At 39.4% G+C, this 18915-nt stretch overlaps 1 protein-coding gene across 2 annotated transcripts; it reads right to left on the bottom strand.

Annotated features, from left to right (window-relative positions):
• Positions 1-344: 344 nt before the first annotated feature.
• Positions 345-18875, bottom strand: usp49 (ubiquitin specific peptidase 49). 2 transcript variants are annotated; one of them, XM_022682509.2, is made up of 8 exons: positions 18192-18875; positions 14515-14629; positions 12790-13466; positions 11876-12692; positions 8433-8631; positions 6779-6887; positions 6428-6633; positions 345-4935 (listed from the first exon to the last, which is right to left on the bottom strand). In XM_022682509.2, exons 3-8 carry the CDS (start codon positions 13398-13400, stop codon positions 4832-4834), a joined length of 2046 nt encoding a protein of 681 aa, XP_022538230.2. In that variant the 5' UTR covers positions 13401-13466; positions 14515-14629; positions 18192-18875; the 3' UTR covers positions 345-4831. The 2 variants fall into 2 exon arrangements, with proteins under 2 accessions (XP_022538230.2, XP_022538232.2); XM_022682511.2 differs by having other exon boundaries at positions 18446-18875.
• Between the last annotated feature and the right edge of the window lie 40 nt (positions 18876-18915).

Here is an 18915-nt window from a genome sequence, read left to right as displayed (position 1 = left end):
GAAATGACTTTTAATAGGAGCCATGATGCTCCTGAATGCATCGCACCCAGGAGTGGAAGATAAGCACTTCCTACCTACGCTAAAAACTGATTGGCTGAATCACAGACTCTTTGTAGAGAACAGGCCAATCAGAACCCTCTCAGTTTTGCATGTGCTTGGTGAATTTGCACACAAGGGGAGGCCTTTCACTCTCTTGGGCCAAATCGTTCTAGATTACAGAAGATTTTATCTCACTTTCGGGTATCAGGGAGCCGTTATTGATATGCAGTAGACTCACGCAACTTCCGTGAGACTTGGGAAGTCTGAGTGCGTGTGTTAATTTTGCGATTGAAACAAACACACACTTGTGAACCGTGTTGTACATCTTTAATCACTATCATCAGGCCAAACTCACGTGATCAATAAAGTTGGTAACAGGTGCCCTCACAAATACAGAACAAAAGGTCATGGGGGGTCTACAGTCACTCATCTCCACATACACACACACACTCATACGCATTCACACTCTCTCTCGCACACACACACATTCACACACACACTCTAAAGAAAGACATTCAGCGTCAGCAGATTGTTCCGGTCATTAATGACTAACGTAATGATTCTGCCCTAATCTATGGAAGCCCGTTTCTGTCAGGAAGGAGAGGAAATGATAATAACAATCATCTGTTTTTAGCTTAAAATAAAGATTTATCCTATTTTTTTTAACAATTAATGATTATTACACCAAATTTTTATGTTTTGTTTTTGACGCGTATAGTTGATTTGAATAGAAATTACTTAATATGTCTGAAATTTAAGAAAATAAAGCATCATTTATTGTATTTTGACAAAAATAATCAGTTGGAGAGAACAGAATAGAACATTATGTAAAGATAAATCCCTGCAGGAAGTGGGTTTATTAAATCAAGAAGCACCGCAAATTTGATTTACATACCTTGTGATAAAACTTATTCATATCTGAACAGCAATAAAATTACCAGAGGGCGAATTGCTTGATTTATGCTGTAATTTTGCCTCCAATTTCAATTTAAGGTGAAGAAAAGGTTTAATCTGATTTCTGATCTGATTTTTTCAAGTTAAATTACAAAAGTTTTAGGTTTGCAATTGGAAAAGTGTTTGGGGACACTTAAAAAAATGGGTCACCAACAACAGTACTTAAGACAGGAATAGAGATTGTTAACTGATAATTCATTGACACTAGTTAAGATGTTTTTAAACAACCCTAGACTAATGATTTTGCTACTATTACCAAGAAACCAGAAACTATTGTGAATGTTGGAGTTCCACAGGGTTAAATTGTAGGACCTATAAAATTAACTGAAAAGAACTGAAGTGTAAGCTTTTATACAGGGTCTAACAGGTTAAAACACTTAACGCAAACAAACCTGATATTTTGAAAATTCGAGATAAAAACTTTAAGATTTTAATCATTAATATTTTTGTGGTGTACAATCTTGAATCGCTTTGGGTACAACAATCTGAGAACCACTGGTTTTTGAGAATCTCCGCAGTCGGTAATTTTCTCAGGGGAGGATCAAAACTAAGATTGCTCTGGTTTTAAGTTAAACCTCATATAAGCTTCTGTGATCAAGGAACCCACCCGCCAGAGCATCGTGTCTATTTGATTCCCTCCAAAAGTAAGGCATAAGTTTCAAAATAAAATGAATTCTTCTACAGCAGAAAGAAACGGGCTTCCATACTAACCCCTCCCCCCCTCGACTTTTATTCTTTTTTTATGATTTTCAGGACAGTAAAGCTTCCCTGATGAAGCGAGAGTTCACTATCCACATTAGAAACATTTCAGTTCAGTAGAAAAAGAATAACCGTATCACAAAGCTGAGGAATTCCTGATTTCGGAGTGTGTTCGATTTTCCTGTCGTAGTAAAGTGAATGATGGCATATTGCTCTCCCGTGTCTTTAAAAGGCGTGAGCATGTTTCTTCCACTCCAGATCCGGCGGATTCTTCCTCCAGCACAGCGTCAGAAAGTCCTTCAGTCCTTCAGTTCTCAGTAAAAAGTGTTTTCCAGCTGCTACTTTCAGTCCTCGCCGCTCTCAGACTGACCGCGTCCAACAGAGGTGTGAAAATGATCGATCTGAAGGTGCCGATTCAACTGCATCACTTCAGGAGTGCCAGTATTTATTCAATTAAACGTCAGGATTGATGATGAGGGTGATTATTAAAAGTGAGACTGCTGCCACAGGGAAATTGGGCTTTTTAGAAACATATAAAATCATTAAAATCGTAGAAATTATTTTCTATCTGTATTCCACTATTCACTCCAGAGAGCCTCCAGAGGCGATTACGTAATAAGGGAATGGAATTGAACCAAACAACCCACGTTCAAATCAAATTTTGGACAAATCGAGATTTTATGATACACTGAATCGTTACCTGAAGAACCGTAAATGAATCAGATGGACCCTTACATGCTCCGCCCACAATCATAGTTATTCATAACAACACTCTTAAAATAAGAGGTGCTTTTATACGGTTCCTTGAGGGATGCCATCAAAGAACCTGAGCCTAAAAGTACTTTTTTTTCCCCCACCAGCTCAGGTAGCTATGAAAAAATGCATTAGGGGCGGAGCATGTATAAGTATAAGTATAAGTCAATCACTATGAGGTCAGAAACCTACACCCATTGTACTGAATAATGTTAGAACTGCTAGTGCATCGGAAAAAAATGAATATCTTTCAAAACGTTATTACTTTATCTCTGTATCAGTTAAAAATGTGAAACTCATTAATTATATTATATAGATGTATTAAACACAGAGTGATCTATTTTAAGGGTTTATTTCTTTTTTTTTTTGTCGATGATTATGGCTTACAGCCAATAAAATCCAAAAATCAGTGCCTCAGAAAATTAGAATATTATATAAGACCAATTGGTACTTCTGGCAGTGTGGGCAGTGTGCCAAGTCCTGCTGGAAAATGAAATCTGCATCTCAATAAAAGTTGTCAGTAGCAGAGGGAAGCTGTAAGATATGAAGTGCTGTAAGATTTTGTGGGAAAACAAAACTGCACTGACTTTAGACTTGATAATAAAACACAGTGGATCAACACCAGCAGATGACAGACATGACTCTCCAAACCATCACTGATTATCAGTACATTTTACATTTCATTTGTAAATCAACACACAGTCCAAGCTGCTTAAGGTCTAGTGTGAAGTTTCCACAATCAGTGATGGTTTAAGGCACTAATATTTGGGTTTTCATTGGGTGTAAGCCATAATCATTAACAATAAAATCACTAAACTCTGTGTGTAATACATCTATTATATATGAGTTTCACATTTTAAACTTTTGAATTACTGAAATAAAGTTACTTTTTAATGATATTCAAATTTTTTGAGATGTACTAATATATGTAGCACCCTGAAGCTTCAGCAGTCGCATCCAGCAGTGAGTGACGTGTGTTTATATGGTGTATGATTGCGTTCCTGCAGGTTAGGTCCAGTGTGCTGAGGTTGGTCCTAAAATGCCCTTGTTGAAATGAGTTTGTCAGTCAGTCTGTAAATCTCTCTCTCTCTTTCTCTCTTTTCCTCTCTCTTTCTTTCTATATCTCTCTTTCGCTCTTTCTCTCCTCTCCATGAGGCCTGAGAGCATGATGATTGTAGGGGCATGTCTTCACAGGGATCTGAACGGGTTGAGTTTTGGCGTGTAGAAAAACCTCTGAGATCAGATTTAGGTAGGTAGACTGAGTGTAGCTGTGTAGGGCTGTCCTGATATCTTACATTAGAATCAATAAATCAATTAGAAAAATACAAAATACAAATTTGCATTGATTATTGGACAACTTGCATAACAGGAATTAATATACTTTTACAAAAAGTAACAGTCTAATAGATGCCAACATGATGTCTACGCATTTTGGCCACTTAGTGCTTACATAATTATTTATATACATACTATGGACAAAAGTATTGGGACACCTGCTGATTCTCATTCATTTCTGAATAAAAGCAAGGTTTTTTCATTTTTATTTTTTACTAAATTTCTCCAAATCATGCCAGAGAACACATTTTCTGTGCTCCTCTGCTCCACAGCTCATTGTTCTCTAGACAGAATATCTACCAATTTTGTTTAAAGTTCAACATTTTGGAAATGTCTAAAGCAAGAAATACATTTTTGACATGCTTTTTTTCTTAATTTCACTTAAAAGGGGAAAAAATATCTAAAATATCTACATCTATTTTATTTTAAGAAATAAATTGATGGGATTCTTAAAAAAATAGGTTTTAATATTCTTCCTGTCGCATAATGCACCTTATAACCCGGTGCGCCTTATAGCGAGAAAAATACAGCAACAATATGGCTGTGTACATAAAAACCAAAGATCAATTACTGTCCAATCGGTATTGTTAACCCACTTTTTTTATTTTTTTTTTTATTAATTGATTACTAATGCAATCAATCAGGACAGCCCTACAGCCGTGGATCTGAGCGATAAGCCCACCCTAAATGTTCTAATAGGCTTTGATTAAAAATACCTCTCAGTAGAGAAAAACACACCTGACCTAAACACACCTGCGTTGGCTAGCCGGTCGTGTGCGCTTCGTACAGAATCCTGACCCAAACACGTGTTCAGTTTACTCAGCCAGGCTCTGATAACAGTTGTTAGGTCCAGCCTAAGCACGCCTGTGTTCGGGTCGTCTTACCTGTCCTGAACACACAAGCTGTTCATGTGTGTGTGTGTGTGTGTGTTGGGGCTTGCAAGGCCGGGTCCTAAACACTTTGTGTGTGTGAGAACATGTGTGTGTGTGTGTGTGTGTACGTGTGTATGTACGTGTGTGTGTGTGTGTGTGTGTTTGTGTTGGGCAGTCTCTTAAGATGATCGCTGTGTGTAGAACAGGATATAAGCCTGAGTACTGCAAACCTCCTCCACGCTACACACGTTCATCTCCGAGTCGTTACAGTGGACCCAGAAACCTGAAACACAAACAAACAAGCAAATAAATTAAGTATTTATAAAAATACAGTACCTGTAAAAAGTTATTCCTCCACATTAATCCCCTGATCTGAACCTGATGAAGGGAGATGGTGATTTGAGGTGATTTAATTGGGATGAGCTGGATCTTCACAGCTCAACTCAACTAAAAAATTCAGCACCTCCAGAAACTCCTTCCTTTAAGACACTGAGAAAACTTTTCCAGGTGACTCTCCCTTACGAAGACACTGAGATTAAAATCTCACCAAGAGATTTACATCAAATTTACAAAAACACTGCACTCTGTTCTGGGTAAATGCTGTAATGCTGGATGCAGTCCTCCTCCGGGTGGACAGTTGTTTCCGGTTAAGAGTACGCTGTGCGCTATTGGCTGCCGCTTCTCACCGGTGTGTGAATGACTTAAGTATGAATGGTTGTGTGTAATACGTGTAAATTAAAAGCTAGAAAGGCGCTATAAAAAGTTGAACTTCATTTATTCATTCATTCATTCATTCAAATGTACCAGAGGTAGGAAGTATATCTGTGCTCAATTTAATACACTTTGATATACACTGAGTGCATTATTTAATGTTACAGCAAGTTGGATCATTGCCTTTCTAATGAAATCTGTTAAAAGTTCATGTATTTTTTGTTAATATTACAGAATATCACAATGTCATTTTCTTCCAATACTGTGCAGCTCTATAGTCTACAACTACTTTTTGCAGGAAACCCTTTTCCAGACATGGATCAGACTAGATTTCTAACGCTGTGTAGTCCCAGACTTTTCTCAGGCTTTTCTCTGACCAAATATCCAAAATCTACACAAAAACAGCTTTGTATTACACAAAACAGCCTGTAGCAACTGAGCAAGTTATCACACAGCATCAACCACATCCCGCCCACACTGGCAGCACTCGGCTACTCCTCTTACAACCCGTCACTTCACCGTGCTCCCATCTCACCGCTGCTCCTTCAGCAGGAAACATCTGTTCACTCCAGTTTTTAAAGCTTATCTGTGATTTTCGGACTGTTTGAGCCAAAACTGTCCAAAATGAAGCATCATCATCTTTCAGCTCAACACAAACTGAACAAACAGGCTTATTTACTGACGAACCAAACACTGCAGCAGTGCTGCACCAACACATACACATGCTATACAGTCCATTAGTAAATGCCTTAAAAATAATTAATAATCAGTTATAACACATACATAGAAAAGGCAACAATGACCTGTTTGTTAAATAGTGAACCCACAGACATCTATATAGTTGCCTTTTCTATGTATGTGTTATAACTGATTATTAATTATTTTTAAGGCATTTACAACCTAATTAGTAACCATTAATAAACTAATTGTAAACCATTTATAAACCCTTTATAAAGGTAGTCTATTTTAAAGTGATACCCACATTTCTGCTTCAATTGAGGTGAATCTCTCGTTCTTATCGTGTGTGTGTGTGTGTGTGTGTGTGTATGTATGTGGACACTCACCTCCCTCCGTGTTGTAGCAGTAGGCGGTGTAGTGTCCTGAGCCGAAGCCTTTACCATGATGCATCACCACAGCGGAGAGGTCGTAGGTGTAGGCCTGCCGCTGCAGAGCGGCGTGAGAGTCTGAACAGCAGTACGGCTCCATGTTCAGAACCTGATCAAACGCCACATGGACTCCAATCTTCTCCCTGTGGTTCCGGCCCGACCAGCTTCACAAACACACACACACACACACACACACACACACACACACAAAAGTATATTAAATAAGAGCATACAGACATCCCAGCATCACTTTATTGTGGATTTATTCAGCAAAGCCACCCGTAAGAAGAACGAGGCTGTGGAACGTACCGGAAGCGTTTGAGGTGAAGCCGCAGCACCTGAGGTAAACGGTAGATCAGCAGCTGTTTGCACGCCTCGGACAGCGCCAGCGGCTTGTGGGACGACTTACGTCTCTTTCCTAATTAAACACACACACAAAACACACATTAAAATATGTATACACAGCTATGCAAAACACATTAGGTAATAAACCCATAAAAAAAAGCATGACAAATTAAAGGAGAGAACAGGTACACACTTTTGTAGAATATCCATCTCTATCCACCTCCATCCCCCCAAAATAAAAAAAGATGGAATAAGTCCTTTAAAATTAGGCGCTAAGAAGTTGTGCACAGAGAAACGGCACAGGTAGTTTATTAAAAACACTGTTTACTACATACACACTAGGAGTGTGACGAGATCTCGTGAGAAAAAAAATAGTTTAGTGTGGACTTTTTAAGTGGGATCTGGCAACACAGCAGGAGTGCAACTACGTACTGTTTGTGGTGTATGCACACATGGGGGGGTGGAGGAGATACGTTCTGTCATTACTAGCCCACCGCGCTCTGCAAAACCAGCAAGCTGATTGGCTGTTTCTCCTGAGAGAAAATGTATTTTGGGCTTTTATTTGGCGCCCCCTTTAGTGCAGCACCCCTATGCGTTGCATACGCTGCATACCCCCTTTTTAAGTTGTATTTCTGGCTGCATTTTGGCTTCAGTGGAAACAATAAACAGTAACAGAGTGACCAACAAGATACAAACCATATATAAATACTGTACGTAAATCCTACACGTGACTGTTTCATAGACAGCTGTACTAATCCCTTAGCTCTGTACTGTATTTAAAAACATGTTCTGTCTCTGTTTCACTTCAAGCATAGTCTTAATATGACTGGTTATGGTTATGAATAGTTAAATTACAAGAGATTTAGCAGAAATAAAAACACAAACCATAAGCTTAGTATGACTGGTTGTGGTTTGCACTTGTTGTTTTCACTATATAAGACATAGAAAAGTTTTATTTTTATTTTTTATTCTTATTTTTATTTCTTATAGAATCAATGTGTGAGAGAAACCAGTCTGTTAAGTTTGCGTTATATGATGTGTTATATAAAACTCTAGTTTTCATTTTTTTACGTTTTCTTTAAAATTTTCTTTTTAAATCTCGTCTCGTCTCGTTCTCGTGAACCCAGTATCGTGTCTCGTCTCGTGATATTAGTGTCTCGTCACACCCCTAATACACACACACATTACCTTCAGGTAGTTTCTTGGTGCTTGCATCTTGAAATTAAATCATGATAAATTGACTGACAAGCACAAACGAATAGGTAGGATAGGGGAACAGATTGCAAAATTAATTCTGTAAAAAAATGCTTGAATATTAGAGATATTTGCACAGAATAAATTTTGCAATCTCTTCCCCTAGCCCATCTTATGAGATTTTATTACCACACATTGAAGTGGATCAAATCGAAATTTAGAAAAAACGGATTTAGAGTTTTTGCCGTTCACACTGCCACATATTTAACACATCTGTATTATGATGTAAAATATGATGCAAAATATCAAATTCAGGCCACTTTTACCTGCTGTGTGAACATAGTGAAACATCTTTTTCGAAAAAGCCGCCATGGTGTGTGTTGTGTGCTTATAAATGCATGTAAATGCATGCGCATGCTCTCACGGTTGCAGAAGTTGCAGGCGTAGATGCAGCCCTCCAGTGCCTCGGTCTCTGTGAACTTGGCGAGCATCTCTGTGAGGGTGCAGCTCCGCTGGCAGGCGCTCGCCTTCTCCAGGCTGTGGTATCGTTCCGGAAACTCCAGAGACAAATCCCAGAACGGCTCCACTGTGTTCGACTTGTGCTTACAGGACAGACACGTCACCTGGAGAGAGAAAAGACACACAATTACACACAGCGCTGGATTAACAGACAGAGAAACATCCAAAATCTAGAAAATCATCCAGGTATTTCTCCCAAAAATCCCAGACTGTACAATATACATATTCAGACACAACAACATGACTTACACTTGGGCTGCAAATGATCAGGAACAACAATAAGTGTCATGATTGAATATATTAATATTTTATATAAGGATATATTGTGATTTAAACAATCAATTCTGAATAAAAACAAACAAAAAAAAAGTTCACTTTTTATCAAACCAGAATATTTATGGGGATCTAACGACGGAATACAACACTGCTATCTACTGGATGTGATTTAAACACAACATTTAATGAACCATTTCTAACACCAATCTTTACTCTGAACTGATCATTAAAAATCAGTACAGTATTATAAAACACACTGAAGATTCATACTGAAAAATTACATACAGTAATAATAACTGTGGATGAAATACTCTCAATTACAAAATATCTCAGAGCAGAGTCATACTGGATTAAATATACTGAGACTGTAAAGACCACATAAAGCAGATTTATTAAATTATTATTGTGGTGTGAGAGAAGAAAAAAAGGACATACACCGGCTGCTGATTCAAACTTGATTTAAAAAAAAAAACATTATCCACAGTTTTTACTTTCAATTTACCAATTTAAAAATTACAGCAGATTAATACTGAGTTAAATATGGACTGTAGACCACACTGCGATTCATACTGGATGAAATTATTTAATTCAGTATGAGAATTACTCATACTGGAATTACTGCCAAACTCGAAAAACTGAACAAACTGAAGATTCAGACTAGGGGTGGGCAATATTATATCGTATACAATATATCGTGACACAGAAATATTGTGATATAAAAAAATCCATATTGTGATAATAGGGCTGTTCTGTCTTAAAAGTAGTCTGTTATTTACTGTGAAGTTTTAGGTGTATTTATTGTATAATTGTTTTAGTTTGCAGTTTATATGCATGCACTAAATATTCTGCAATATTATTTGCTGCATTATATTATTTTATGCTATATTATTTATTTTGCCACATTGTGATTATTCTGTTATACTATTATACTATATTCCTGAAATTAATTAATTATTTTAGTTTTCCTATATCGCCAAGAATATCGTTATCGCAAAAATACCCTGAACTATCGTGATATTATTTTAGAGCCATATCGCCCACCCCTAATTCAGACTGGATTAAATTTTATCCAAAATTATAACTGAACTACTCTCAACACTGTAGCTATTATTCCACAGTTATTACGGTTAAATTACACCCACAGCCGATTCAGACTGGATTAAATATTGACAGACTGAGGACCACACTGCAGATTCATAATTCATACTGGATGAAAGTCAGTGCACAATGAGTGGGGTGACTGACACACACACACCTTAAAAAAAAAGTGTGATAATATATAGGCCCTTTACGGACAACTCAGACCTAATAAATACATACGAAAGAAAGAGAAATAAAAGAAAAGAAAGAAAGAAAAAGAGAAAGAGAAAATGAGAGAAAGAGAGAAAGACAGAGAGAGAAAGAAAGAGAAAGAATAAGAAAGAAAGAAAGAAAGAAAGAGAGAAAGACAGAGAGAGAAAGAAAGAGAAAGAATAAGAGAAAGAAAGAAAGAGAGAAAGAATAAGAGAAAGAATGAAAGAGAGAAAGACAGAGAGAAAGAAAGAAAAACAATGAGAAAGAAAGAAAGAGAGAAAGACAAAAAAGAATAAGAGAAAGAAAGAATAAGAGAAAGAGAGAATGAAAGAAAGAAAGACAGAAAGAAAGAAAGACGGAGAAAGAAATGAGCTGGATTAACTGGATTAAACTCGTGCTGCTTTTATCAGTCCGTAAAATTTACAAAAAATTGTGAATAAAATTTTAATTCAGTATGAATCTGTAGTTTTTGCATCGGATCACACTACACAAAAACTACAGATTCACACTGGATTAATAACGCTCCACAGCAGCAGGTAAATTCTGCATGCACTGATTGCAGCAGGGGTGGAAAACCTGTGGCTTTCTGTGCAGCAGCTTTACAATCTGCAGAAAAACACAGAACCTGTTTCTGCTTCACTGAACACCACAGACAGGTAGTCCTCACACTTCAGTACGACCACAGGCACTTTCAGGCCTCGTTATCCCACACTGACACTCATCTGTCAAACGTTCTCAACTCTTTAAACTCTAGAGTTAACATTCGAGTGACTCTGTACTGGCAACGACTGTTTAGCACAGCTTCTCCTCAGCTCTGTGGATGTTTTTACAATTTTACACTTAACAATTAACAAGTAACTTTTTCCAGTCACTTGTCCACAGGTGTGTGATAATAAAAGCAGCAGCTAGGCATGCTGGGATTGCTTCTACAAACATTAGTGAAAGAATGGGTCTCAGGCTCTCAGGAGCTCAGTGAACTCCAGCACTGTGGTACCGTGATCGGATGCAGCACCTTTTGATGGTCACACAAAACACATTCATCCAAACAGCACTATGGTTCTCGTCCACCCGCTTCCCGTTCAGTTTCACTTTAACACAACCGGTTTCACCTCATTTGACATTAATACTCTTACATGTGCAAAATCTTCACTGTGTCCTAAAACAATAATCGTCTCTCTCTGACGGACCTTGTTTTACACAACTACACAATTTTCCTAAATAAAAAAGCTCAATAACACCTTCACTATGTACCACACTTATTATTATAAGAAGTCTTTTCATACCCTACATTCAGAACCACTGCTTCTTTATAAAAAAACAGATATAAAAGACAAATTTACCAACGATTTTACCAACAAATGTATCCACCCCTAACACACACAGTACCTTCAGCTAGCTCTCCCGCCCGGGCATCTTGAAATTAAGTCATAAGTCGACTAAAAGAGCGAATAGGTAGATTAGACGAACAGACTGCAAAATCTATTCTGTGGAAATACTGAAATCTATGCATTTCCAAAGAATGAATTTAGCTCTCTGTTCCCCTATTCTTTCTATTTGTTTGTGCTCGACAGTCAACTTATGACTTAATTTCAAGAAGACTTTTCATAGCCTACATTCAGAACCACTGCTTCTTAAAAAAAAACAAAGAACGAAATGCGGCACCTATGTTGCTGTGTTTCCTGCCAACAGATATAAAAGACGAATTTCCAACTACTCTTCTAAAAAGCAGGAGAAAAGGACAGATAAAGGCAGACGACATGCAGATAAGCGTCTCCTCACCTGGCTCAGCAGCTGCCCGTGGAAGATGGTGTTGAGCACCTTCAGCACCTGTTTGGACAGTTTCCGCTGTGTGATGGGGATGACGATGCGGCGTTTGCGGCTGCCGTCGGACTCCAGCTCCTGCTGGACTTTATCCAGCAACTCACACAGGAACTCCTGAGCGTCCTGCTGGTCGTAGCCTCGGAAGGCCGGGATCAGGTTCCAAACCGAGTGCAGCATGGCGAAGGGCGACACCAGAGTCCAGCGGCCCGACCACATCACCCTAAACAGCGTGTGCAACTCGTGGCACAGCGACACCTGCTGGCGGGAGGAGCAGCGCGGCTCTTTCGGCTGCACCAGTTCGCCCGACCCATTGTTCTGCTGCTTTCCGAGGGCGCTGAGGGCACTGGCGCTGCCTAACATGCCCGCGGACACGCCACGTACACCCTGAGGGTGGTTGGTCTTGGCCAGTAGTTCTTCAGTCTCACACAGGTCCAGCGTGAGGAAGCACTCCCTGAACTTCTGCAGGTGGCTGAGCACCTGAAGGATGGAGTTCATGTAGCAGGTGTTGCCAAGGTTGCGGAGCCCTGTGACACCCGGCGCCAGCCGCCTGCGACGCACCTGAGACGAGGAGACGTAGCACCTGCGAGGTTTTCCTGTGTTGCTGTGGTTGCGGAGTGGTTTGCTGGGCTTGTTGGAGAGAGGTTTGTTGGACAGGGGCTGGAGGGGCTGCTGTTTTAGAAGCATTGATGGAGGTCTCTCGGGCGGATCGCGGAACTTGCGTGGTATCAAGGTGAGGGTAGGCCGCGGTGCTTGGGTCAGCAATCGGGCACTTTTCCTAGAAAGTAAAAAAGATAAATTAATAGATAGTAAAGTAGTGCAGCAACAAAAAACACAAGTATTTTAATCATGTTAAATTTTATTGATCGGTATACCTGGGTGGTACGCTAGCCTGCTCTTCCATTAGCCTTTTCTTCACCTCCCTTCGCTGCCTCCTCAGCTCTTCCCGCTCCTGCTCCACCTTCTCCTCACGCTTCCTCCTCTCCTCCAGCTGCCGATTCCTCCACCGCCGGAAAGCGACAGCCAGCATAATCCGCCGCCTGTGCCGCAGAGCCGCCTGCATGGCCGGCTGCGGCGCAAACCCCTCGCCTCCATTCCGTTGAGAGGAACAAAAAGAAAAAGACGACGACAACTCTCCTGCGCACGACGCTGAACGCAGGGAGCGCTGTCCCGAAGTCCGAACGGTGGACAGCGCCCCCCGCAGGAGCTTCAGGTCACCCTCCGCATTATCATTAAGCACATAGTCTCCACAGGCGAAGCAGAAGACGTCCAGCTCCCTCACCTCCATGGCCAGCGGGTGCTGGGTCTCCTGGTAGTGCCGGAGGGAGTGCTCCTCTATGTAGCGCCCGCAGGCCACATGGGAGCACTTCAGGCAGGCCCACACGGACTCTGTGGTGTTGCAGTCGACGCAATGCCATTTCTGAGGGTTCAGGATGGAGTGGTCGTGGCCCAGACGGAGACGAACCACATGCTTACAGCGGTCCATCTCTCCCCAACGCACATGTGCCCTCGGAGTCAGGAGCCACGCCACTGTGCCATGACAACCCTGGTCCTGGGAGACACAAAGCACAATTACAAACAGAGGCAAGGTGAGAAATGCAGGGTCTCTTGAGAACGTTCTTGGTATTAATGTTAATTAACAAATTAGGTCAGGAGTTTTTACATGATGTGTGTGTATTGGCCACTTTATTAGGAATCCCCCTCTTTTAGCTGCACCTTACTGTTGTTGAGTTACAACAGCATTAGATGGTCATCAGTGGTCAGTTTCTTGACGCCCAATAGACATACCACCACCACAACACACTCATAAACCTTATAAACACTCCAATGTCAGAGTCAGTGCTCTGCCAGGGACAGACCACCACCCCAAATATATATTATTTATGGTGGTCTCTATCTTAATAAACTGCTCAGTGGGCTTTAGTCTGCAATTTTTCATTTTCCTTCCCACAATAGATTTATTTTTGGCAAATAACAAAAAAAGTGAGGACAAGGTGGTCTCTATGCACTGATGAATGAAGTCTTAGAAGCTGATAAATTGATGAGCCATAACTGTACAACTAAGTGCACCTGTACCCAGTGTTTCCTTGATAAAATGATTTGGGAGAATTCCTGCATAAATTTAGGACCTTCTCCTTTCCAACAACAACTACACAATGTTCACACTACACAATTCACAATTTTTTATTATAGGCAAATCACTGTTCAGCTGGCGTAAGCTCAGTGGCTATATGTGAAAGGCATGATCTAAATCTGGCTGGTTTGATATCTGGACCAATTGGTGACTGCAACACCCAATGAAAGCGTAACACATGGGGTGAGAAAGAATCATACACGCAGGGTTTTATCCATTTCCTAATCCATATTTTTTTCTTTTTCTTATGTGAGTTTTCACTGCAAATCAGCACATAAAAAACTTTGCATCATTTCTTTTTCATGTACAGCCAGTTTTGGAAGAAGAAGAAAATAAAAACAAAAAGTCGCCTGCATGGCATCTCTTCAGTTCCCTGTTTGTTTCTGTGACCAAACATGGCCACAAACACATACGCACCAGAACGAGGGGCACACACAAACTGCTAGCAACACTTTGTAAGGCTTACTCTGAAAGCAGTCTCATAAACGCTTCATTGGAGGTGTGTGGAGCATCACAGCTTTCGGGAATGAAGAATCTCTTGATCCACTTGAGGTCAAAAGCGTAGGCCTCCTCGCATTACACTGTGAAGGAAAGAAGAAGTGTTTGATTAGTTTGTTCATTCATCCGTCAACATCAGCTACATCACTGATAAACCTAGAAAACTAACTTTGTTGAAATCCACTGGATCAAGACAAAAAGCTTTAGGACTACTCGGCAACAAACTCTAATCTGGGTCTTCTCCACTCTGCCAGAGAACTCGCAGAAACTTGTAGTACGACTTTTAAAATTGTATTTAAGAAAGATCAGTCTAAATCCACTTTAAATGTGTTTTTTACAGTGTTACTATAAGTATCTAGGTTCCGTGAGATATTGATTGAACACAAGCGCTGAGAGGGGAGAAGACCCAGATTAGAGCTTGTTGTTGACTGTTCCTGGAGCTCTTTGTTTGGATCTTGTAGATAAAACTGATAAAACTGTGTCTTCCCCACTTTGTCAGAGCTTGAGTTCATTCAAAAACTCAAAGCATGCAGCTGTGATCAAACAAAACCTAGAAACTCAAAAGTAAGATCATCCTAAATCCATCGTAAATGCTTTTTCAATACTGTTACTATAAGTTTCTAGGTTTTGTTTGAACACAGCTGCGTGCCTTCTGAATTTCTGAATGAACACAAGCTCTGAAAGAGTGGAGAAGACCCAGATTGGAGCCCTGAAGTTCTTTGTCTTGATTCAGCAAAGTTTTATCTACTGGATCCAGACAAAGAGCTCCAGGAACAGTCAACAACAAATTCTAATCTGGGTCTTCTCCACCCTGTCAGAGCTTGCGTTCATTTAGAAATTCAGAAAGCATGCAGCTGTGATTTAAACAAAACCTAGAAACTTGTCGTAACACTATTAAAAAAGCACATTTCATTTCACTTTTTCAATACTGTTACTACAAATTACTAGGTTTTGTTTGAACACAGCTGCATGCTTTCTCAATTTCTGAATGAACACAAGTGCTGACAGAGTGAAGAAGACCCAGATTAGAGCTAGTTGTCTGGATCCTGTAGATAAAACTTTCTTGAAGAGCTCCAGACTAAGAGCTTCAGGACTCTAATCTGGGTCTTTTTCACTCCGTCAGAGCTTGCGTTTATTTAGAAATTCAGAAAGCATGCAGCTGTGATTAAACAAAACTTACAAACACATAATTAAAAACACACTTAGGTGAGATCATCCAAAATGCACTTTAAATGTGTTTTAATAGTGTTGTACTAGTTTCTATGTTTTGTTTAAATCACAGCTGCATGTTGTCTTATATTTCTGAATGAACACAAGTGCTGACAGAGTGGAGAAGACCAAGTTTAGAGTCCTGAAGCTCGTTGTTTGGATCCTGTAGATAAAACTTTCTTGAAGAGCTGGATCCAGACAAAGAGCTTCAGGACTCTAATCTGGGTCTTCTCCACTGTCAGAGCTTGTGTTCATTCAGAAACTCAGAAAGCATGCAGCTGTGATTTAAACAAAACCTAGATACTTGTTGTAACACTATTAAAAAAAGCACAATCAACCTAAATCCACATTAAATGCATTTTCAATACTGTTACAACGAGTTTCAATGTTTTGTTTGATCACATCTGCATGCTTTCTGAGATTTTGAATGAACTCAAGCTCTGACAGAGTGGAGAAGATTCAGATTATGGTTTTAAAAACGCATTTAAGGTGGATTTTAGCTGATCTTAAACATAGATAGCTAACCTTCTTCTACCATCTCGGATAGCCAGCTCCACCACACTCATCGTTAATCATGCAAATTGGATTAGCTCTGCAGCTAACATGGCACTGCAGACTACTTGTGGCTACAGCTAGCCTTGTGTTTTTACAGCTGGGTTTGATTCTGGGCGAATTTCTGTTTACTGACACGCTGTAGAATAATCACCAGCACGGCCACGTTTCAGTCTGAAGCCTCGTTCATTCAGTATTTGGTGGTGAAACAGTTTTGCCGGTGTTTTCTTCTGTGACTGGAGGACAATGCACGCTCACAAACAGCAGCACTGCCTGCTAGCTTAGCTTAGCTAAGCTAACAACTAATGCTAGATAGCTAAGCAGCCATAAAGCTAAGCTAAGCTAACGGCAATCTTTCAATATCTCCATCTTTCAACCATTAAATCCAAAATATCTGATTCAGATGCGGATTAATAACCAATTTCTCACTTTGTGCTCAAATATAAGCTTTGTTTTGAGGCCTAAACCCCTGATAAACAGCTTCTGTAACTTACCTTAGTTAATCTCTTAACTTAGCTAGGTTAAGTTTTAAACAGTGGTGATAGCTAACTAGTTTTATTAGACCTAGCTAGGCTAAGCTAACTAGCCATTTTCTCCTAAACCAAAACTATTGGGTTTAACGTTATTTCTTTTTTCCACTGTTGCTACCCCATAAAACAACATATAGCTCTGGAAAAAATAAGACCACTTAAAAATTATGAGTTTTATTTGATCTAACCAAACTGAAAACCTCTGGAATATAATCAAGAGGAAGTTATCCAAAATCAGTGTGAAGACTGGTGGAGGAGAACATGATGCCAAGATGCATGAAAAAAAACTGTGATAAAAAACAAGGTTATTCCAACAAATACTGAGAGTTATGAACTCTTACAACTTTATGAATATGAACTTGTTTGTTTTCTTTGCATTATTTGAGGTCTGAAAAAACTCTGCATCTTTTTTGTTGTTTTGGGCATTTCTCATTTTCTGCAAATAAATGCTCTAAATGACAATATTTTTATTTGGAATTTTGGAGAAATGTTGTCCGTAGTCTGTAGAATAAAACAAATGTTTATTTTACTCAAACATAAACCTATAAATAGCAAAATCAGAGAAACTGATTCAGTAACTAAAGTGGTCTCTTACTGCTTGGAAAAAAAAAACATTTTTATCGCTGTAAAACAGATTTTCTCAAGATAAAGTTATTAGTGTGATCTGATCAGCAGCATTGGTTTAAAAGCTAAAAACTAGGTTAGATGAATACAGCGTTAGTCAATATATTAGCTAGACAAATACAGTGTTAGTTAACATTTTAGCTAGATAAACAGTGTTAGTTAATATATTAGCTATGTTTAGCTAGATAAATATAGCGTTAGTTAATATAATAGCTAGATAAACAGCGTTAGCTAATATTAAACTTACGCTGTTTAGCTAGCTAATCTATTAACTATGTTAGCTAGATAAATAGTGTGTTAGTTAATATAATTGCTAGACAAATACATGGTCAGTTAATATAATAGCTAGATAAATATAGTAATACTTAATGTATTAGCTAAATAATTATAGTGTATAGTGTCCAAAGCACTGCTTTGGTAGATTTCAATGGAGATAAAGCTAACGTTGCCTATATTGTCGTGGATTTCATTTTATATGGTTTTCAGCAGAGAACATAGAGAACACACACAGCAGTTTGTACACACAGGTTAACTAACCTAGCTGAGCTTAAATAGCACATGCTGTTTAATTACAACACCCCACGTTAAAGACACAGCTAACTAGCTAACACCAGTAAATATAGGATAGATATATGTTATGACAGATTAGCTAGGTTAAGATATTCGACGGTACCCGCCAGCGTTCAAACTCCTCGACTCAATTCGATTTAGCTGTAGATTAGCTGCTAACCTCCAGAGCGCTGCTGCTGCTGCACTTTTGGACTCCTCAGTGGCGGCGTTTCCACAAAACCAGCACAAATCGAGATGGTTCAGCTTCTTAAAAGCATAATCGCTCTCTAGAAAATGTGTCAAAGGGTTTCACAACAAATCCTCGAGCTAAACGCGCTGATTAAGCGCCGCGGTTCTCTCAGAAACGCAGAAGTTGATGAGCAGAGCCGGTCAGTTTGAGCTAAGCGCTAAAGCTAACGCTGCTCAGTTACTCACCAGCAGAACAAAGAGCCTCTCACACAGCGGCAACACTCAGTGCATTAAACTTATCCAGCAGCCGGTCCGCGAACACAGCGCACACAGCGAGCCGGCGTTCTGTCGAGTTGTGCTACCTTGTCAAACCGTGTTGCCTTGCTGTGTATTTAACTGTATAAATACAAAATAAGCACTATATTAGGGCTTGTACTCGGTAAAAGTCCTATTAGATGTAGCCTGGTATATCTGGCTAGCATAAATCACATAAATCACTGTATCATGGTAAAGTTATGACAAACAGAGGTCATTACAAACTGCCTTTGTATTGTTTTAATAATAATAATTGTTTTAAATAATTATTTTTTATTAATTTCCTTTTACACTTTTGTGCACTTTTTAATGCACATAAACACTCCTTCAAAAAAACCCAGAAGAAATTAAATTAATTAATAAATACTGTAGGTCAGCGCATGCGCAGTACCTTTAGGAAG

The sequence above is a fragment of the Astyanax mexicanus genome, chromosome 24 (assembly GCF_023375975.1).
Source record: "Astyanax mexicanus isolate ESR-SI-001 chromosome 24, AstMex3_surface, whole genome shotgun sequence".
Lineage (NCBI taxonomy): Eukaryota > Metazoa > Chordata > Actinopteri > Characiformes > Acestrorhamphidae > Astyanax > Astyanax mexicanus.
This window is presented reverse-complemented; position numbering and strand designations above follow the sequence as displayed.

What these genes read in the sequence shown, in the direction of transcription:
- usp49 (XM_022682509.2), bottom strand. Translation starts at nt 13,400, where the DNA reads ATGGACCGCTGTAAGCATGTGGTTCGTCTCCGTCTGGGCCACGACCAC. An exon ending in ACGGGCAGCTGCTGAGCCAG is followed by an intron (nt 8,632 to 11,875) that starts GTGAGGAGACGC and finishes TTCTCTCTCCAG; the next exon opens with GTGACGTGTCTGTCCTGTAA. An exon ending in CTGCTACAACACGGAGGGAG is followed by an intron (nt 4,936 to 6,427) that starts GTGAGTGTCCAC and finishes TTTGTGTTTCAG; the next exon opens with GTTTCTGGGTCCACTGTAAC.